The sequence below is a fragment of the Phyllostomus discolor genome, chromosome 3, assembly GCF_004126475.2.
Source record: "Phyllostomus discolor isolate MPI-MPIP mPhyDis1 chromosome 3, mPhyDis1.pri.v3, whole genome shotgun sequence".
In the NCBI taxonomy this organism is placed as follows: Eukaryota; Metazoa; Chordata; class Mammalia; order Chiroptera; family Phyllostomidae; genus Phyllostomus; species Phyllostomus discolor.
The window spans coordinates 48,254,570-48,278,006 of record NC_040905.2 but is presented as its reverse complement, the minus strand read 5'-3'; the positions used below and the strand labels follow the sequence as shown (position 1 = coordinate 48,278,006).

Sequence of the window (23,437 nt, the reverse complement as noted above, 5' to 3'; positions counted from 1 at the left end):
CACATTAAAATGTTAATGTTGATTATTTTAAACTGTTCAAAGCTATCTAAAATATCGAGTTCTCACTTAATTATCTGGGCTATTATCTCTAAGAGAGCACAAATCCTCCTCAATCTGATCTACCCAAATATTATACTTGTAAAATCAGTCAAATTTTAAAAGATTGCCACATTAATTCTACAAATGGATCCTGAAATTATAGTACTTTATATCAAAATGATACTAAAAAATGAATCTTGACTTTTTATAAAAATAATACCATGTTGAAGTTCCTGCCAGAATCTCAATCTTATCACTTAATCTCTTGAAGGTATTTTACAGTCCATTTTAAATTCTTGTCTGTTTTGCTCATTTCTTAGCATTCTGTTTGTTTTTATTGTTTTTCTTGGTTTATAGTCATGTCATTGTCTTTTTTCATATGTGTATTTAAATATTTTTCAAGTAGAAGTACATGATGCATGTACTTGTGTCAGAAGCAAATGACTTCATGAATTTTCACAAACTGAAGACACCTATGTAATGAGTACACAGGTTAAGAAACAGAAACTGTAAATACTATTCAATAGCCTCCCTCTTTACACGTTCCATTTAATATAATGACACTACTTTTTCTTCCCTCCCTTCCTTCTTTCCTTCCTTTATGATAAATTGTGGGAGTAGTTTGAAGCTTTGTATGATGGAACTTGGTTTGCTTGTGGAATATTGCTAGGTAAGGGTATCAACAGTGAGTTCATTTAATCACGGCAATTACAGATTGATATGATTAAAAGTGAAGCTTTAATTTTATCATATTTACTTCCTAGGTTATAGACTCTTAGCTTTTAAACCAAAGACTAGGTGAGTTGTTGCTTTTTGGTGGATCCTGACCTTTAGTTTCTCTTTCTGTATTTTTGTTAATCTGAAAGCCTACTCAGGTTTTAGGCCCGTCAGCCTCCTGTTAGGTAGTAGCACATGCTCTTTGGGGGGTGGCAATTACAAATGTCAGTCTGATTTCTAGGTTTACTACTTCTGGGTCTTGCCTACACAATTCATCACTGTTCTTTTAGCTCTTTGGAGCCTCCAAACAGGTGTGTTTTATGTTTTTCCCCCTAGCTCTTCTAGTTCTCACTGGAAACATTGTTCCAAATTGCCTATTTAGCCATTACTGGAAGCAAATTCTGTAATCCTGTATTACCTGTTTTTAAAAGTGATCTTTAAAGGCTTATTTATAATGACATTTTGTCACTGGGGTTTGTGACTTACTTTAAGCATCTATAACTAACTTTGATTAAAATTGTTTCAATGTAAGGAGTTTCCCAAACAGTACATTATGTTTCAAAATGAAGCAATTGTATAAGAACCTCATGATATAGTTGTAAATTCTCAAATGCAAGGCAGTTTCCTTTCTGAATGATAATTGTAGGGGGAAACTTTTCTTCATATTTCCCATCTAGAGATATTTGATTTGAGGTAAGTAATAGTTTCTATTACATGGTATCTGGAAAGAAAGTTTCTTAATAAAAGCAGTAATAGCTACTGTTGAGTGCTTAATATTTACCAGGCACTGAATGCTGATATAACCATCACTGAAATAATCTGTATAAACACTTTTATCATACACACACACACACACACACACACACACTGCTTTTATTTCCTTTTACAGATGAATAAATTAAGACAGGGAGAGTTCAAGTAATTTGCCATGGTTATTGGGACAGCACAGATATTGAACTGGTGTGACCTAGTCCATCCATCCTAGTTATATATAACTTTCATTCCTTTTGGGCTAAGGTATCTTCTGATGGGTTGAGAACCCGAGAAAACAGCCAGCAATAATAGAGATTCAGATATCAGGTTATTGGAGATTGGTTCCCATCCTATGTGGAAGCCTTATTTTGTTCATTTCATTAACCTCTTACAAATATTAACCCTTAGTTTATTAATTTTCCCTTTTAGTTCAAACTTAGAGAATAATGCAGTTGGTACATACAAACAGCTAGTAATTAGCAGAGCCAGATATTGTAAAAAGTTATGCCACAATGTTCTTATGCAGAAGTAAATTGAAATGTCATAAAAAGTTTAAGAGAAAATTTTCTTTGAGGGGAATATACTTTTAAAGAATAATTGATATTGATAACTACTATAGGTATTAAGCAACATATTTTTCATGTTTGTTATCCTATAATGCTGTTGTTAAAACTTAATACTATTTTCAATAATCTCTTTCATTTTAGGAAATTATAATTTATTAATATTAAATGTTAAGAAAGTATTAATTTATAGATCTTTAATATAACACATGGTATATTGATTTGTAGAATTTTTTATTAATAGCTTTTTAAGATCTTTGACTCTTGCGTGGGAAAAATGGCTTTACAGGCAAATTCTATCAAATATTCAAAGAAGAATTAAAACCTGTTCTTCTTTAAGTATTTCAAAAAAATTGAAGGGGAAGCAATGCTTTCACAATCATTTTCTGAAGCCAGGATCACTCTGATATCAAAACCAGATAAAGATATTAAGAAAAAAAATGACAGGCCAATATTTTTCATGAACACGGATGCAAAAATTCTTAGCAAAATGTTAGCAAACCAGGTTCAAGAATATATTAAAGGGATTATACACCATGATAAAGTGGTACTCATCCCAGGGGTACAGGGATGGTTCACATCCATAAATCAATTAATATAACACATCAAATAAACTAAATAAAAGTTAAAAACTATATGATCATTGCAGTACATCCAGAAAAAGCATTTGACAAAAGTGAAAATCCACTTATAATAAAAATTTTCAATAAAATGGTTATAGAAGGAACATATCTCAACATAATAAAGGCCATATTATGACAAACCTACAGTTAATATACTCAGTGGTGAAAATTGAAAGCATTTCTTCTAAAATCAGGAATAAGACAAAGATGCCCACTATCAGCACTTCTAATAACCTAGTATTGGAAGTCCCAGCCACAGCAATAAGACAAGACAAATAAAAGGCATCCAAATTGGAAAGGAAGAAGTAAAACTCATTATTTGCAGATGATACTATATATAGAATGCCTAAGAGGTGCCACTAAAAACTATTAGAACTAATAAATGACTTCAGTAAAGTTGCAGGACGGAATCAATATATAGAAATCAGTTGCATTTCTATATACCAATAATAGGTGATCTAAAGAAGAAATAGCCCTGGCTGGTGTGGCTCAGTGGATTGAGTGTCAGCCTGTAAACTTTCAGTTCCCAGTCAGGGCACATGCCTGGGTTGCAGGCCTAGTCCCCAGTTTGGGGCGTATAAGAGACAACCACACATTAATGTGTTTCTCCCTCCCTTCCTCCTCTCTAAAAATAAGTAAAATCTTTTTTTTTTAAAAAGAAGGATTTTAAAAAAACAATCCCATTTTCAATTACATCAAAAAGCATAAAATACCTAGGAGTGAATTTAACCAAAGAGGTGAAAGACCTTTTTTGGAAAACTCTGTAAGACATTGATGAAAGAAATTGAACAAGATACAAATAAAAGGAAGGATATACCTTGCTCATGGATTAGAAAGATTAATGTTAAAAATGTAACTACTTAAAGTAATATACAGATTTAATACAATCCCTATTAGAATACCAGTGGCATTCTTTTAGAATTGAATCCACTAATCCTAAAATTTATGACACCACACACACACAAGACACCATTGGCCAAAGAAATCTTGAGAAAGAACAAAGTAGGAAGTATCATACTCCCTGATAACATACTGTACTACAAAGCTACAATGATCAAAACAGCATAGTACTGGCATAAAAACAGACATATAGGTCAATGGGATAGAATAGAGAGCCCTGAAATAAATCTTTGCTTATGTGGCCAATTAATCTATGACAAGGAAGGCAAGGATATGCAATGGGGTAAAGGCAGTCTCTTCAATAAGTGGTATTGGCAAAACTGGACAGGTGCATGCAAAAGAATGAAATTGGACCACTTTCTTACACCATATACAAAAATAAACTCAAAATGGATTAAAGACTTCAATGTTAGACCTTGAACCATGAAACCGTTATAAGAAAACATAGGCAATAATTTGGCATTACTCTTAGCAATATCCTTTTAGATATATCTGCTCAAGTAAGGGAAACAAAAGAAAAATAATCAGTGGTACTACCTCAAACTAAAAAGTTTTTGCATAGCAAGGGAAACCATCAGCAAAGACAACCTAGTACATAGAAAATATTTACAAATGATACATCTGATAAAGGGTTATCTAAAGTATGTAAAGAACTCATGTAACAATACCAAAAAATGCCCCAAGCAATCCAATGTATAACATTTTAGATAATTCTTTATTGTTATAATAATAGATAAATATGTACAAACAGCTTTTACAACATTTACTGATTTTCCCCTTAGTTTTACTTATTAAAGCTTTTAAGTTAATTATAAATTTATATGCAGTTATAAGAAATAATACAGAGATATCTGGTGTAACATTACTCACATCCCCCCATAGGAACTTCTTGGAAAACTATAGTAAGGTATTACGATCAGGATATTGACTGTGATACAGTCAAGATTCAGAACATTGCCATCACAAGGACTCATTGTGTTGCCATTTTGTAGCTAAACCCCCTTTTTTCCCTGTGCTTAACTCCACAGCCCTTGATCCCTAGCAACCACTAATTATTTCTGCATCTCTATAATTTTGTTGTTTCAAGAATGTTATATAAATGGAATCATATAGTATGTAATGTTTTAGGATTATTTTTTTTCTTTCAGCATCCTTTTCTGGAGATTAATCTCTAGAGTTGTGTATATCAGTAGTTTGTTTCTTTTTATTTCTGAGTGGTACTCCATGGCATAGATGTTTAACCAATTGTTTAACCATTCATCCATTGCAGGACATCTGGGTTGTTCCATTTTGGCTAATAAGAATAAAGCTGCTATGAATATTTTGTGTGCAGGTTTTTGTATGAGAATAAATTTCCATTTCCAAGTGATAAATGCCCAAGAGTGCAATTACCGGGTTGTATAGTAATTACAGGTTTAGCTCTGTAAGAAATGGCCAACCTGCCAGAGTGACTATAACCTTTTGCATTCCTTCCAGCCGTGTGTATGATCTGTTTCCTCTGTGTCCTTACCGTCATTTGGTCTTACCACTACGTTTAAAATTTAGATGAGAGCCATTCTAATAGGTGTGATATTAGGTGTGATAGGTGATATCTTGCTCTTGTTTTAATTTGCATTTCCCTGATAGCTAACATAGTTGATTATCTTTTCATGTTTTTTTCCCATTTGTATATCTCTTTGGTGAATATTTTGTTGATGTCTGTGTTAGTTTGCTAGAGCTGCCGTAACAAAATACCGCAGACTAGGTGGCTCAGTCAACAGAAATCTATTTCTTACCATTTTAGAGGCTGGACATCCAAGATCAACATGTTTGCAGGTTCGATTTCTCCTGAATGAGGCCTCTCTCCTTGGCTTATAGATGTTTTTGCCCTTTCTCTGTGTCCTCATATAGTCCTGTCCTACAGCATCCCAGAGGTCTGACAGCCTTCCTTTGTTTTGTGCTGGCTCTCCCCATTAGTCCAATTGGCAGTGTCTCTGCTGGTAAAATTCCATCTCTTAATCCATGAGTTGTACCTGTGATCTCTTATTGAAATGTTTATCTATATATACCCTTGGCATTCTTTTCTGAAGCCATTTTGTTGACTTTTGCTCTATAGATAGCCTGAAAAGTTTCTTCAAGTTCTGATTTACTTTTGCTTTAATTTTTCAATTTATCTCTCCTCATTTTATAAGGAGAAAGCAGGCTGAGCCTTCAACACGGCTTAGACATCTTCTCAGCTAAGTATTTAAGCTCATCACTTTAACTTCTCCAATTCATAAAACACTAGAACATAATTCAGCCAAGCTCTTTGCCACTTTATAACAAGGATTGCCTTCACTCCAGTTTCCAGTAACATTTTCCTCATTTCCATTTGAGATCTCATGAGAACCACCTTTAACATCCATATTCCTATGGACAGTCTCTTCAAGGCAATTTAGGGTTTTTTTTAAACATGCAAATCGAAGTTATTTCAGCCTCTACCTGTTACCCAGTTTTAAAGTCCCTTCAACCCTGGCTGGCATAGCTCAGTGGATTGAGCGCAGGCTGTGAACCAAAGTGTTGCAGGTTCGATTCTCAGCCAGGGTGCGTGCCTGGGTTGCAGGCCATAACCTCCAGCAACCGTACATTGATGTTTCTCTCTCTCTCTCTCTCTCTCTCTCCCTCCCTCCCTCCCTTCCCTCTCTAAAAAATAAATCAATAAAATCTAAAAAAAAATTAAAAAATAAAGTCCCTTCAACATTTTAAGGTATTTGTAACGGCAGCACCCTGCATCTTGTTCTTGTTGCCAAAGCCTGTATTAGTTTTGTAGGGGCTGCTGTAACACAATACCACAGACTGAATGTCTTAACCTGAACTTATTTCCCACAGTTTCTCACAGTTCTTCCAAGAGTTTAGGAGTCTAGGATCGAGGTATTGGTAGATTAGGTTTCTCCTGAGACCTTTCTCCTTAGCTTGCAGGTGGCTGCCTTCTCACTGTGTCCTCATGTGGTCTTTTATCTGTGCCACCATTGATGTCCCTCTCTGTTCTTATAAGGCCACCAGTTGTATTGGGTTAGAGTCACACACATGATCTCATTTAGGCTGAATTACCTCTTTAAAGGCTCTATTTTGGCATGCACTCACATTAAGTATCAGGGGCTTATGTAAATTTGGGGAGAACACATCAGTTCGTAACAATATCCTTTGTCCCTTTTCAAAATGCATTGTTTTTTTACTTTTGAGTTTTGGGAGTGGTCTTTATATCTAGATAGTGTAGTCCTTTGTCACATATGTGGTTGAAATATTTTTGTTTGCTTGTAACTTGTTTTTTTTTTCCTCTTGAGAAGTTTTTGCTTTGTTTTTTTTGTTTTCTTCCCCTCCCAGAGCAAGAATTTTTTTAATTTAAAATTATTTTATTCAATTACAGTTGTCTGTATCCCCCCCTCCCCCACCGGCCCCCTCTAAACCCACAGAGCAAGAATTTTAAATTTTGATGAGATTCAGTTTATCAATGTTTCCTTTTATGGATTGTGCTTTTGGTGTCAAGCCTAAGAACTCTGTGCCTAACTATGTAACTTTTAAAATTATTCTGCCACAATGAAGAAAGAACAATTAGAGATTGCAAATTATAAATTTTCTTCTACTGGAGAGAATTTGTAAATTTATGGAAAGAAAATTCACTCAGATGAATAGGGGAGGTCAGTCATGAGCAAAAGGAACTATTGGGGACAATTTTTTTTTTATGGGAGACAATTCTTACTGGGTTTTTCTCATCTTTGCAGTTCTTCTGAGTAAAGGCATCGATAGGTTTTTTTTTTTTTTCTGGACTCTCTTGTTAGCCTGTTTGTATAGCAAGCGGTGTTGGGAAAGAGAGATAATGTTTCCCTCCTGTCCAGGTTCTCTTAACTGGTAGCATCAGCAGCAGCATCTGCTTGGTCATCCAAGCTGCAAATGGGGACACCCTTTCAAGTGCCCCTGTCGCATTTGTCACCTTCAGGCACTGCATCCTGTTGACTTCCACTTCTGAGTAGTTCACCAAATCTATCCTACATTTTTCATCCTTATTACTAACTACCCCGATTCCTTACCTCATCCTCATGTAATTTCTGTCATGATGCTCTCCAGATTTTTTTTGTCTCTGGCTTTCAGAAGTTTGCTTAAATTGTGTCTTCAGTGAATTTCTTTGGGTTTATCCTGTTTAAGGCTTACTCAGCTTATTCAATCTGTAGTTTATGGGTTTTTGGGTTTTGGTTTTTTTTTTGCCAAATTTAGGATTGTCTTAGCCAATATATCTTTCTTTCAATCCCAGCCTCTTTCTCCTCTCTGGCAGGATTCAGATGATGGGAAATGTTAGTTGTTTTGTTATAGTTCCTCAGGTTCCTGAGTTCTGCTTTGGGGGGCTTTGTTTTCTTTGTCTTTGGTCTATTTTTTCTCTATTATTCAGGTTAGGATATTATTATTTTTGTATTTTTTGTTTATTTATTTTTAGGACTAAATGCCTATAGATTGATTTTACTGACAAAGATAATAAAGAATTCAAATAAAAAGAACAACAACAGCCCTGGCTGGCGTAGCTCAGTGGGTTGAGCGCAGGCTGCGAACCAAAGTGTTGCGGGTTTGATTTTCAGCCGGGTACATGCCTGGGTTGCAGGCCATAACACCCAGCAACCGCACATTGATGTTTCTCTCTCTCTCTCTCTCTCTCTCTCCCTCCCTTCCCTCTCTAAAAATAAATAAATAAAATCTTTAAAAAAAGAGGACAATAACAAAAACAGAATCAGCTGTTAAGGATATACATGAAACTCAAATTGAGTCTTTCTTGACAATGCAGGGACCTACTTAATCACTAGTGTTTAACCTGTCAAGCTTTATTATGACTTCCTTTATGTTCAAAAAATTCTCCTCTTTTCTTCTGACCCTTTGATCCAATTACAAAGTGATCGGTAATTTAAACAAACAGTTTTCAGGTTTTAGGTAGTCTTATATGATGGGCTTTGTTAGAATCTAGTGGGGATTTAATATTTTCAGAGTTTTCCTATGTATTATAAAAGAAGTATTATCTATAGCACTAAAGGACAATTACTGTGTTATAAAATATAAGGAAAAAAAGGCCTTACTTCATGTAAGTAGCAAGTATGTTGAAATCACCTCAACAGTTGTATGATGAAATATCATTATTGTAGATGTTTCAAGAAGTTTTCTTTGTGTAGTGTTTGGGCTGTTTAAGATCTGAACTAAACTCGGGCTTGGATCTGTTTCTTGTAGGATGATGGTCTGGAGGACCACGAAAAGAATTTCTATGAGTCTGATGAAGAAAAGACTGACAGAAAGAAGAGGACTTACGCTATGGATCCAGACCACAGACTTTTAATTCGGAACACAAAACCTCTGCTGCAGAGCAGAAATGCAGCGGTATGTTCATCTCCTTATGAGGTGGAATAATTCTCACAGACGTGTTTTAAAAAGCCATGGTTAAAAGTATGTAAGTTTAGTAAACAAGTCTTTATATTTGGGTGTGTTAGTGGATCATTTGTTTATTTCTTTATATAACAGTCAGATTTTGGTGAGATTGTTTGGTTTGGTAGTTGTATGCCCACTGGATGGATTTACATTTTTGTGGTTTTGTTAATTGTGTTTTTCGGAAGATATAAGCTCAAGATGTTTCTGAGCTGATTGGAAGATTGTGTACATTTCTCTGTTGTTAGTTTGTAGTTGTGGGTACTTAATCTGGTATTAGTTCACATTTTTATTTACCTGATAAAAGCACCTCTCATAATGCCTTATACGTAGTGAATTTTAACTGGTAGCAATAACTATTAAAAACCATCTATATTTGGGTCCTAACTTTTTTGTTTTGTTTTGTTTTAACCTTTTTATTTCAAACAACCCTTTATTTTTAAACTATATGTGCATAATAGGATATTAGAAAACACAGACTAGCCAAACTAAAAAAATTGAAACATATTCCTATAATTCAGAAATCACTGTTATAGTATCTTAATACATTTTTCTTCCAAATCTTTTTTCTGCATGAGTGTACATATATTCCCATGTGGGTATGTCTATACATACATGTTTTTTTAAACCAAGATAGAAATTATACTGTATGTAGTATTTTTAACTTGTTTATTTTCTAGTCAGTCCTTTCCACTTTTCTATTTCAATAAGATTTCATCTAATACTAATTTATCTTAAATTATCTTTATAAGTGGTTCATCTAAACCAGTGTCTGCTGCACTTCATCTGCTTGTTATCACTGTTAAACCTCTTAAGTCTTGCAGAGTGTTCTTCTGTGTTTATCTGGTTGATTCCTTTATAGAGTGCGATTTAATTCTTTCTTGTGTAATTTGAATTCCCTGTTAACTGGAAGTTATAGCTAAAGGCTCAATGGGTTCAAGTTAAACATTTTATTAATTAAAAATATTCCTAATGAATTATTTTCTTCAATTAGCAAAAACTTTGAAAATGAGGAATTTCACTTGAATTACTTTGTTTTCTGATACTTGAGAATTTAGAGCATAATGCTTTGTACATATTTGTTAGAAATTAGGGGAATTTTTATCTTATACCTAGTAATTTAGTTTCTAAATCATTGTTAAATAACTGTGAACAGTAATAACAAAAGTATTATTTTACTACTAATGTTGAAAGTTTGCTTATATTTTAATGTGCCCTTGCTTGGCCACATGGTTGTTAAGTAGCTGTTAATTGCTACCTAAAACTCTGCTTTATAAGTGACTTAGTATTAATTTAGCTTTGTCTTGGAAGTTCATTTTGTAGTACAAATACTGATCAAAAATATTCTTGAATGGTGAAACAAATAGAGGTAGATTGTACTTTTTGTCCCAGTTATGTTTTGGTTCCCTGCATGTTTAATTGTGTACCGAGTAGAGGTGGCTTACTTTTTCTTCCGATGTGTTTTGGTATCATGCTTATTTGATGATAAATATATATATGAGATATATATATATATATCATATTTATATGTATGTATATGTGTATGTATATATATGTATATATGCTGACTTCTGAAGGATTGTGAATAGATTTTTGTTCTGTTTTAACCTTATTCTCAACTTTTACAATGGACTTTGAGAATTTGTTTCAGGAAACTTAGAGCTGTATGCTGTAATATTTTTAAAAATGACTATCAATGACTTGTGAATTAAGTCAATCATTTATTGAGATTTCATTTTATAAGATTTTTAAATTCAGAAGTTTGTTCTATAATTAAGTATATTTGTGGATCACAAATGAAAATATAAGATATCCTTAAACTCCTCAAATTCCCAAGTAATGTCTGAAAGTTGTAGTAGTGTTGTGAGAAAAAAGTACAACAAAAATGCCAAACAACAGTAAATGTAAGACCCTGTAAACTGATTTTTAAAAAATGTTTATTAGTTTTAGAAGAAACTTTTTACTTCCAGCACCCTCAGGTGCTGCATACTCTTTATGCATCTGTAAGACCCCTGTCATATATTTCTTAGAGCTCTGTAAACCAGCTAGAAGTAAAGTAGTATTAACATATCTTCTGAACCAAAGGTAAGATGATGGGACTTCTCTGTAGCTCTGTTTTTGTAGTATATGTTAAAGTGGATACTTTCAGTAAATGGGAAGTTTGGACTTGATCTCTAAATTTAAGTATACAGGCATATAGGGGAAACAGACTTCTCATATTTTACGCCAGAGAAGTTTTGATCACCCTTTTAATGAGTGTGAACCAAAGACTATTTGTAAGGTTCTGCATTTTTAAAAACCAATATCATTTAAAATGCTACTATTTAAGAGGAATTGTTTTAATTATAACTTAAATGTGCTGATTTAAAAAATAAATTTCAGCCTACTTATTACTGTTATCTTTAAGTGTCTGACTTCATTTGGGAAGGTATGTTTATAATTCTTTAAAATGTTCCGAGTCTCAGAACAGCCACAGTATTGCTAGGAATACTGTGGGATTTACACTATCATGTCAAGCTCTGCTGTATATCTGCTATCAGGTTTTGGGTTGTTCGTTTAACATCTATTTTCTTTTTTGAGGATGTACTAGCTTTCTTTTCTGTGGTTGCAATAAACAGATTACCACAAACTGGGTGGATTAAAACAAATTCATTTTCTCATAATTCAGGAAGCCAGAAGTCAGAATCTAGGTATCAGCAGAGGCTCTGAGGGTAAAACAGCCTTTTGCTAGCTTATCGTGAGTGCCAGCAATTCTTGGCATTCCGTAAGTGGCTTATCATTCCATGTCTGTCTCATTGTCAAGTTGCCGCCTTCTCTGTGTCTCTGTGTGTCCTTATTCTGTTTCTTATAAGGACATTTTCATTGAATTTAGGACCCATTCTAATTCAGTATGATCTTGTCCTGATTATTGCAATACTATAACATCTGCAAAGAGGTTATTTCCAAATAAGGTCACATTTAAGTGTGGACATGAATTGTTGGCAGTAGGGGAGGAGGAGAGCACTAATCACCTGCTACAAAGGGTAACAACATATTTATCTTATTTCGTAGGACCTTTGTAGAAGTTAAAGGAAATAATATGTAAGAATGTTCTTTGGAAATGTAGGGTGGTCCATTGTTCATAGTTCTGATTGTTTTCATGTTTTACCTTTTAGGTGGTTATGGCTGTTGCTCAGCTGTATTGGCACATAGCACCGAAATCTGAAGCTGGCATTATTTCTAAATCACTAGTGCGTTTACTTCGTAGCAATAGGTAGGACATGGTTTTATATATATTTTCTTTTGTATTCCTTCAGAGGGAATGTTTGAACACATATGATGTGTCTTTTAGGCATTTAATATGTAGCTCTGATTGTATTTTATCAATCATTATAAAAGATTCTATATAATTTATCTCAGAGTTTGTGATAAATATTGAAGTTTTTAAATCTCAAGCCCAAATTGCCTAACGAATTAAAAAAAAATAACTTTTGGCATATAATACATGCTGTCACCAGTAGCTTAGTATTTGTGTTTAATATTTCTAGGTTTAACAATAATAACGTTTGGAAGTTCTAGTAAATCTGGAATTACTAAAAACTGTACTAATGTATTGTCACATTGACTGAGTATAATTATATTTCATTTTATTTTTATTTTTATTTATTTTTAATTATTTTATTGTTCAGTTACAGTTGTCTGTATTTTCCCTCTACCACTCCCTTGCCACCCCAGCCAAACCTACCTCCCTCCCTTGCTTCCACCTTCTTTCTTGGTTTTGTCCATGTGTCCTTTATAGTAGGTCCTGAAAACCCTTCTTTTATTGCCCGTCCCCTGCCTGCTTCCCTCTTCTCAGGTTATTGTTAGATTGTTCTTAATTTCAATGTCTTTGGTTATATTTTGTTTGCTTTTTTCTTTTGTTGACTATGTTCCAGTTAAAGGTGAGATCATATGGTATTTGTTCCTCACTGACTGGTTTATTTCACTTAGCATAATGCTCTCCAGTTCCATACATGCTGTCATGAAGGGTAGGAGTGCCTCCTTTTTTGCTGTTTAGTATTCGATTGTGTAAATGTACCATAGTTTTTTGATCCACTCATTTACTGATGGGCACTTAAGTTGCTTCCAGCACCTGGCTATTGTAAATTGTGCTGCTATGAACATTGGGGTGCATAGGTTATTTTGGATTGGTGTTTCAGGGTTCTTAGGATATAACCCCAGCAGTGGAATTGCTGAGTCAAAAGGCAGTTCCATTTTTAGTTTTCTGAGGAAATTCCATACTATTTTCCACAGTGGCTGCACCAGTCTGCATTCCCACCAACAATGCATGAGGGTTCCCTTTTCTCCACATCCTCTCCAGCACTTGTTGTTTGTTGATTTGTTTATGATGGCCACTCTGACTGGTGTGAAGTGGTGAAGTGGTATTTCATTGTGGTTTTAATTTGCATCTTTCTGATGACTAATGATGCTGAGCATCTTTTCATATGCCTCTGGGCTCTCTGTCTGTTCTCCTTGGAGAAGTGTCTGTTCAAGTCTTTTGCCCATTTTTTAATTCAGCTTTTTGTCTTCCTGGAGTGGAGTTGTGTGAGTTCTTTATATATTTTGGAGATCCAACCCTTGTCTGAGGTGTCATTGGCAAATATGTTTTCCCATATGGTTGGTTTCTCTTTTCATACTGTTTTCTTTAGCCATGCAGAAGCCTTTTAATTTGATGAGGTCCCATTTGTTTATTCTTTCCTTTATGTCCCTTGCTTTAGGGGACATGTCGGTGAAAATACCGCTGTATAGAATGTCTGAGATTTTCCTGCGGATGTTTTCCTCTAGGACTTTTATGGTGCCATGACTTATATTTAAGCCTTTTATCCACCTTGAATTTACTTTTGTGTATGGTGTAAGTTGGTGATCGAGTTTCATTTTTTTGCATGTAGCTGTCTAGATCTTCTAACACCATTTGTTGAAGATATTATTTTTACTCCATTTGGTGCTTCTTCCCCCTTTGTCAAATATTAATTTGACCGTAGAGAGTTGGGTTTATTTGTGGGCTCTCTGTTCTGTTCTATTGGTCTGTGTGTCTGTTCTTATGCCAGTACCAGGCTGTTTTGATTACGGTGGCCTTTTGATACAGTTTGATATCAGGTATTGTGATCCCTCCTACTTTGTTCCTTTCTCAAAATTGCTGTAGCTATTTGGGGTTGTTTATGGTTCCATATACATTTCTGAAATGTTTGTTCTATATCTGTGAAATATGTCATTGGTACTTTAATATTGCATTGAATCTATAAATTGCTTTGGGTAGTATGGACATTCTGATGATGTTAACTTTTCCAATCCATGAACATGGGACATGCTTCCATTTGTGTCTTTCTTAATTTCTTTCTTTAGTGTTGTATAGTTTTCTGAGTATAGGTTTTTTACCTCCTTGGTTAGGTTTATTCCTAGGTACTTTATTTTTCCTGTTGCTATATCAAATGGGGTGTTTTTCCTGATTTCTGTTTCTGATATTTCATTGTTAGTGTACAAAAATGCCTTGGATTTCTGAATATTGACTTTGTATCCGACTGTTTTGCCAAATTCACTTATTAAGTCAAGTAGTTTTCTGGTGGAGTCTGTAGGGTTTTCTATGTATACTATCATGCCATCTGCAAACAATGACAGTTTTGCTTCCTCCTTTCTAATTTGGATGCCTTTTATTTCTTTTTTCTTGTCTGATTGCTGTGGCTAGGACTTCCAGTACTGTGTTGAAATGGAGTGGTGAAAACAGGCATTCTTGTCTTATTCCTGATCTTAGTGGGAAAGATTTTAGTTTTTGTCCATTGAGTATGATGGTGGCTGTAGGTCTCTCATATGTAGCCTTTATTATGTTGAGGAATGCTCCCTCTATTCCCACTTTGCTGAATGTTTTTGTCATAAATGGGTGCAGTACCTTATCAAATGCTTTTTCCACGTCTATTGATACGATCATGTGATTTGTCTTTCGTTCTGTTTATGTAATGCATTTTGTTTATTGACTTGCGAATACTGTACCATCCTTGCATCCCTGGGATGAATCCCAATTGATCATGGTGTAAGATCTTTTTAACACATTGCTGGATGTGGTTTGTCAATATTTTGTTGAGGATTTTAGTGTCCATGTTCATTAGCAATATTGGCCTGAAGTTTTCTTTCTTTGCTATGTGTTTATCTGGTTTTGGGATTAGCATGATGCTGGCTTCATAAAAAGAATGTAGGAGTCTTCCATCTTCTTGAATTTTTTGGAATAATCTGTGAAGGGTAGGGTTAGCTCTTCCTTAAATGCTTTGTAAAATTCTCCTGTGAAACCATCTGGTCCAGGGTTTTGGTGTATTGTAAGCTTTTTGATTACTGCTTCAATTCCATCAGCTGTTAATGGTCTATTTGGCTTTCTGCTTCTTAATTGAGTTTTGGAAGATTATATTTTTCTAGAAATTCATCCATTTCACCTAGGTTTTCAAATTTCTTGGCATATGGTTCTTCATAGGAATAACAAAGAATTATACATTTTATTTTATATAAAACAGTACATATGCCAAATTATGTAGGTTATGACAGAATTGCTGCTTCCTGTAAACTTGCAATATCTAATTACTATAGTTCTCTATTTGTTTTTTATTGAGCTTTTTATTTATATACATTTACTTTTATTTTGGTGTAGTTGGTATACAATGTCATATTAGTTTCAGGTGTACAATATATTGATTCAACATTTACAATACCTTTAAATGTGATCACCGACTTAGTCTAGTCATTATTTGTCAACATCATTTTCTTCTATTTAAAAAGAGAGCTATATTCTTAACAGCTACTGATTTTAAAGAAATGCCTACTCCTTTTGTTTCCTGTAGATAGGTAGGTAGATAGATAGGAATAATACCTTTCCTTTTCATTTTACCTCACAGTAATTCAGCAGTTTAGGTCAATAATTCAGAGTTTCTGTGACATGTACTTTCAAAGTTTAAGATCAGTTTTTCTGTCCTTTGTTCTTTTTGTGTGTTGATGTGTGTTTAACAATGCCATTGTTTTAGTTATTTAGCTTACTCTTGATATTTTGCAATAGTTTCTTTAAGTTAAATTTTTTTTTCATTGAATGTTTCCCCTAATAGTGTTGTGGGGAAAAGATACATATTTATTTTTGTCCTTTCCTTGAACTTAGTGCCACAACTTTAGGCCTAGACTGGCTTTTGCCATTCCTTAGTAAGATAATACTTCCTTTGGATTTCTCTTCCTTTCTCAGTATTTACACATAGTCATTCCTTTCCTTTTATCAGTTCAATGGTTTTTGTTTTCTAGAACTAGTTGAAAGATTATCGGAAGCACCAGGAATGCATCTTTCATGTGAAGCCTTATACCAGATTGAGTTCTACCTTCATTTTTTAGATGTTTGGATGTAAAAATAAAATGACTGTTTTTTAATCTGTCTTTCACTCAGGGGAGAATTGAGTGACACAGTGAGCCTTCCAATCAAGACTTTATATGAATTCTACAAGCATGTTTTTTTCATCAGGCTTAAGAATACCTTCCTTGCATGGGTTCAGAGCAGCCACTGAATTGACTTTACATCTTAGGAATACAGTGTTATAAAATGGGTTTTAACTCTTACTCATGATGAAACAAATCTAATATATTAATAGTTTATAGGGAAATGTACTTTAAAATGAGGCATAAATATTTAAAATTTACTAACAGCTGTTCAGTATTATATTTAAGAGTTCAATATGAACCTTATCACTAATTCTTTTTTTAAATGTACTGTTTACTTAAAGATATTTCATTGGAAAACATACCAAGTGAAAATTATCCTTTCATTTCCAGGGAGGTGCAGTATATTGTCCTACAGAACATAGCAACTATGTCAATTCAAAGAAAGGTAGGTACATTGAGAATACATGATTCAAGAGAGAAATGAGTGCTTTGGTATCATTAAATGTATGTTTATGTTTATTTTTGTTATCTAGGGTATGTTTGAACCTTATCTAAAGAGTTTCTACGTTAGGTCAACTGATCCAACTATGATCAAGACACTCAAGGTAGGCGCATTTTTATTTTTCAGGTACTCTAACATGTGTTTTCTTTGAAGTTACTGCTATAGCCCCTAGTATCTGTAAAATGGAGATCTGCTTTAAAAACACACAGATACGTTTAGGGATTTTCTTTATACTTTCTAAAATAACATTGTGTACTATTTACTGTATTACATACTAATAATATTGGGTTGGCCAAAAAGTTGGTCTTTTTCCATAAGATGGCTATAATAGCAATTATTTGTCTTTAACTTCATTCGAAATAATTTTGTTAGATTGTATTGGGACAGCTAATACATCAGTGTGCATTTTAAAAAAACATTAAAATTGATTAATTTTTGTGTAGTCATTTTAATATTAAAGATAGAAGAAAATATGCAACATTGTTAGCATATTATGCTTTATTATTTCAAGGAAGCTAAAAACGCAACTAAAACACAGAAAAGGATTTGTGCAGTTTCTGGAGAAGGTGCTGTGACTTACTGAATTTGTCAAAAGTGGTTTGCAAAGTTTTTGTGCTGGAGCTTTCTCAATGGATGATGCTTTATGGTCAGATAGACCAGTTAATTGATAGCAATCAAATGGAGACATTAATTGAGAACAGTCAACATTATATCATACAGGAAATAGCCAACATATTCAAAATATCCAAATCAATAAAGTTATTGGTAAAAATGAAAAATGTGTCTTATTTTACAGAAAAATTAAACAAACTTTTTGGCCAACCCAATACAAAGTGAAAACTTGCTACCCATACCTTCGATAACTCACAGTATACTGAAGGAGACAGATGTATAAATAGATAATTTAACAGTCTGTGTTTTAAGTGATATTACAGAGATGTGAATTGAATGCTGTGAAAAACACAAAAGTAGGGTTCATTCTCTGGGACAATTGGAAAGATCTGTGAAAAAGATGATGTTTGACTAGATCTTAAAAGAATAATATATTTTTGAGAATTTTTGTTTTTGTTGTTTGGTGGTTTGATTGGAGATTGTAGAGTTGGGAATAGGTGATAGGTAGGTGCAGTTTATGCTGACACAGGGATTATGAGAGTGTTGTGTTCAAGGAATGATAACTATGATATAGAGTGTAGTTTGACTATAGCACTGTAATGATTAAAACAATGTGATAATAAGACAGAAAGGTAAGATTGACCCAAGATGGTAGAGGAGTAAGTAGAAGCTACACTGACCTTCTCCCAGGACGAATCTAGAATTGCAACTAAATTGTAGAGAAATTATCCTGAATAACCACTTAGACTCTAGCTAGAGAGTAGCCTCATAGCCTTGGACAGACAAAAGAAACCACTTCACCACAACGTGACTGGTAGGCAGTGTGGAGGAGGTGCAAGAGAGCTGGCTGGGCCTCCATGGGTGTCAGCTGAAGTTGCAGAGGGATAGTTCAGTGGCTGGGGGATTCCCCTTGAGAAGTGTGGGTTATAAATCACAAGCTAGGCTCCCCAACCTACAGCACCAGAGCTGGGAAAGTAATCTAGGTAACATCTAGCTGTGAAAAGCAGCAGTGTTTCTCTCTGCCAGGAAGAGAAGGCTGGAGACAGAGAGAGTCTCTTAAAGGGTCAACACACAAAATTTCGTTTGCAGCCACTTACCCTAGGCTCTGGCAGAGGAAGCATAGATGGACTAGAGACACAGGAGGAAAGTCTGGAGTTGGTGGCTTGTGGGAGAGAACGGAAGAAACAGCTGCAAGGATCCCTGTGCTGAGTCATCCCCCAAAATGCAGAAGCCATCTTTCTCAGGCACAGCACTCCCCACAAAGTCACATCAGCCTGAATGGAAACAATAGCCCCACCAGTAGGAATTACTCTGTCCCACACTGTGGAGTTTAAGCCAGGCTGCTGAGTAGAGCTTTAGGCTATGCCAGTGATTAGCTTAACAACTAAAGTGGATCTCTGGGAGCTCATAGACTTTAGCTGACCCTCCTCCCGGCTTGGTTCTGATAAAAGCTGGCCTTGGTGCACAGCCTGGTTCTTTATGCACAAAAACAGGTCCAGCAGAGGGAGCCACACACTGTGGATTGCTGCCTATAGCTCTAAACAAGTAGCCCAGGGCCAATCACAATCAGCCTCTGATGAAGGCTTACACCTGTCTTTGCAGATCTACCTAATATGTACAAACAAATATAAAGAAGCAGACCCCAAATAAAAGAACAAGAGAATTATCCAGTAGAACTAGATGAAATGGAGGCAAACAATTTATCAGATAGTTTAGAGTGATGATTATAAGGATACCCAAGAGCATGAAAAAAACATATAAACCATTAAAAAGAACCAATCAGAAGCAAAGAATGCAATATCCAAAATAAATAATACACTGGAAGGAATAAAGAGTAGGTTAGATGAGGCAGAGGACTGAATCATTGATTTGTAAGACAAGGCAGAAGAAAATACCCAGGCAGAGCAGCAAAGGGAAAGATGGATAAAAAAAAATGAGAGTTTAAGAAACATTTTTTGACAACATGAAGCATAACAACATCCACATCAATGGAATACCAGACATAAATGAGAATGAGCAAGGGATCAAGAATCTACTTGAAGAAATAATGACTGAAAACAGTCATTATACTAACCCTGGTGAAGGGAAAAGACACAGGAAGTCCAGGAAGCACAGACAATCCCAAACAAGTTAGACACAAAGAGGCATGTACTAAGACACATCATAATTAAAATGGCAGCTTTAAGACAAGGAGAGAATCCTAAAAGCCCAAAGAGAAAAGCAAGTGTTTACCTTCCAGAAAGCTCCAATTAGACTGTCATCTGATTTCTCAACAGAAACATTTCAGGCCAGAAGGAAGTGGTATGAAATATTCAAGGTAATGAAAAGCAAGGACCTAAACCAAGGCTACTTTACCCAGCACAGCTATCATTTAAAATTGAAGGAGAAATAAGAAGCTTCCCAGACAAGAAAAAGCTAAAGGAGTTTGTTAACACCAAACCAGCACTACAGCCAATGTTAAAGGGCTTGTTTAAAGAGGAAGAAGAAGAAAAAGAGAAAAAAAAGGGAAAGAAGTCTAACAGTAAAACAGCACTAAATACATACCTTAATGTAAATGGCTTAAATGTTCCAAGGTTGCTGAATAGATAAGAAAACAAGACCCATATATATGCTGCCTTTAAGAGACCCACCTCAGATCAAAAAGTATATACAGACTAAAAGTAAAGGAGTGGAAAAAGATATTCATGAAAATGGAAAGGGAAAAAAAGCTAGGGTACTAGTACTTATACCAACAATATAGACTTTAAAACCAAGGCTATAGTAAGAGACCAAGAAGAACACTACATGATTATAAAGGGAACAATCCAAAAAGAGGCTATAACATTCATAGACATTTACACACCCACCATAGGAGCACCTAAATATGTGAAGGAAATCTCGATGGACATAAAGGAAGAGAACCACAGAAATACAGTCATAGTTTGGGATGTTAATACTCGATTGACTTCAGTGGATAGATCTTCCCAGCAAAAAGTTAACAAGGAGAAAGCGGCCTTAAAGAACACACTAGACCAAATGGATTTAATTGATATTGTTAGAGCATTTCATCCCAAAGCAGCAGAATATACATGCTTTTCAAGTGCATGTGGAACTTTTTCTAGGATAGACCATATGCTAGGATACAAAACAAGTCTCAGTAAATTTAAGAAGATTGAAATCATATCAAGCATCTTCTCTGACTACAGTGTTGTGAAACTAGAAATCAGTCACAAGAAAAACACGGAAAACATGCAAAGACATGGGATCTAAATAACATGTTCTTAAACAATGAATGGGCCAACAATGAGATCAAAAAAGAAATGCAAAGATACCTTAAAACAAATGAAAATTAGAACACAACAACCCAAAATCTGTGTAACACTGGGAAAGCAGTTCTAAGAGGTAAATTCATAGCATCACAGGCCTATCTCAAAAAAAAACAAAAACAAAAACAAGAAAAAGGTCTAATCAACAATGAAATTTACACTAAAAGGAACTTGAAAAAGAACAGCAAACAAAGCCCAAAGTGAGTAGGTAGGAAATAATAAAGATCAGAGGAGAATTAACAAAATAGAGTAAAAAAAATGATACAAAACATCAATGACTGCAAGAGCTGGTTCTTTGAAAGGATGGATTGACAAGCTTTTAACCAGACTCATCAAGAAAAAGTGAGGGAACCTACATAAATAAAATCAGAAATATAAGAGGATGAATAACAACTTACACCAAAAAAATAGAAAGGACTATAAGGAAGTATAAACAACTACATGCCAACTAACTGGACAACCTGGGCAAATGGATAAATTCCTAGAAACATATAGTGTTCCAAAAAAAAAAAATCGGGTACACTCAGAGAATCTGAGTAGACAGATTACACCTAAGACAGAAATTGAAGCTGTGTTCAAAAAACTGTCAACAAACAAAAACCTTGGATGGCTTCACAGGTGAATTTTACCAAACATTCCACTAAGAACTAACACCTCTCTTTCTCAATTTCAAAAAATTCAAGAGGAGGGAAGTCTCCCAAATGCATTTTACAAGACCACCGTTATCCAAAATGGATAATGGAGCCACTTCCAAAACCGGATAAAAATACTGCAAAGAAAGAAAATTATAGGCGAATATCCATGAGGAACATAGACACTAAAATCCTCAGTAAAGTATTAGGAAACTAAATACAACAGTGCATCAAAAAGATCATACACCATGATCAAGTGGGATTTATTCTGTAAACACAAGGCTGGTTCAGCATTTGGAAATTGATAAATGTGATTCACCACATAAAGGAAGTGTAAAATACACATAATCATATCAATAGATGAAGAAAAAGCATTTGATAAAATCCAGCCCCCATTTATTATAAAAATCTCTCAGCAAAATGGGTAGAGAGGGAACATACCTAAACATAATAAAGACCATATAAGACAAACACACTGCCAGCATCATGCTCTGGGCAAAGACTAGAAACGTTCCCCTTAGGATCATAGTAATCAGAAAAGAAGAATTAAGAAGCATCCACATTGGAAGTAAGTAAGAAAGAAGTAAAACTGTCTTTTTTTGCAGATGACATGGTACTGTACAGTACCCCATATGATTCTACCAAGCAACAACTGGAACTGATAAATGAATTCAGCAAAGTAGCAGGATACAAAACTAATATCCAGAAATCAGTTGCATTTTTATATGGCAATAACAAACTAACAGAAATAGAAATTAAGAGAGTAATCCTGTGCACAATTGCTTCAGAAAGAATAAACTTCCTAGGGATAAACCTAAGCAAGGATGTAAAAGACCTGTACTTGGAAAATTATAAGACCCTTAGAAGGAAATTGAAGAAGATACAAATAAGTGGAAGCACATACAGTGTTCATGGACAGGAAGAATTAACATCATTAAAATGTCGATACTACCCAAGTCAATCTATAGATTCAATGCAATTACTATCAAGATTCCAATAACGTATTTCACAGAACTAGAATAAATATTTCCAAAATTTATATGGAACCACAAAAGGCCCCATAGCAATAGCAATCTTGAGAAAGAAAAACAAAGTTGGAGGGATCATACCACCTAGTATCAAACTATACTATAGGGCCATAGTAATCAAAACAGCATGGTACTGGAATGAAAACAGACACATCAATTAATGGAATAGAATAGAGATCCCAAAAATAAACCCACACCTTTATAGTCAATTAATATTTGACAGAGGAAGCATTCATATATAATAGGGTAAAGACAGTTTAATAAATGGTGCTGGGAAAATTGGACAGGTACATGCAGAAAAATGAAACTAGACCACCTTCTTATATCACACACAAGAATAAATTCAAAATGGATTAAAGACTTAAATGTTAAACCTGAAACCATAAAAATTGGAGAAGAAAACAAAGGCAGCAGAATTTTGGACATTGCTTGTACCAGCAGTATGGATATATCTCCCCAAGCAAGGGAAGCAGCAAAAGTAAACAGCTGGGACTAAATCAGACTAAAATGTTTTGCACAGCAAAGGAAAACATCAACAAAATAAAAAAAGAACCCACAGAATGGGAGGACATATTTGCTGATAAATCTGATAAGGGGTAATATCCAAAATTTATAAAGAACTTATAAAAAGTCAACACCAAAAAATCAAACAACCCAATTAAAAAATGGGCAAAGGACCTGAATAGAACTTCTCCAAGGAGGACATTCAGATGACCATTAGACATATGCAAAGATGCTCGACATCACTAATCCTCAGAGAAATGTAAAATAAAACCACAATAAGATGTTACCTCACTCTAGTCAGAATGGCTATTATCAATAAACCAACAAACAACAAGGAGAGGATATGGAGAAAGGGAACCCTTTTGCACTGCTGGTGGGAATGCATATTGGTGCTGCCACTATGGAAATCAGTATGGTGATACCTCAAA

The 23,437-nt window shown here is 34.7% G+C and overlaps 1 protein-coding gene across 2 annotated transcripts in view; it reads left to right on the top strand.

The window, feature by feature from the left end:
• Nucleotides 1–23,437, top strand: part of AP3B1 (adaptor related protein complex 3 subunit beta 1) — a 244,170-nt gene that overhangs the window by 73,164 nt on the left and 147,569 nt on the right. For both annotated transcript variants that reach the window (XM_028531358.1, XM_036020449.1), the window contains exons 8-11: nucleotides 8,819–8,965; nucleotides 12,166–12,263; nucleotides 16,817–16,871; nucleotides 16,960–17,031. In XM_028531358.1, coding sequence (XP_028387159.1) covers nucleotides 8,819–8,965; nucleotides 12,166–12,263; nucleotides 16,817–16,871; nucleotides 16,960–17,031 — 372 coding nt within the window. The remainder of the gene's footprint in view (nucleotides 1–8,818; nucleotides 8,966–12,165; nucleotides 12,264–16,816; nucleotides 16,872–16,959; nucleotides 17,032–23,437) is intronic.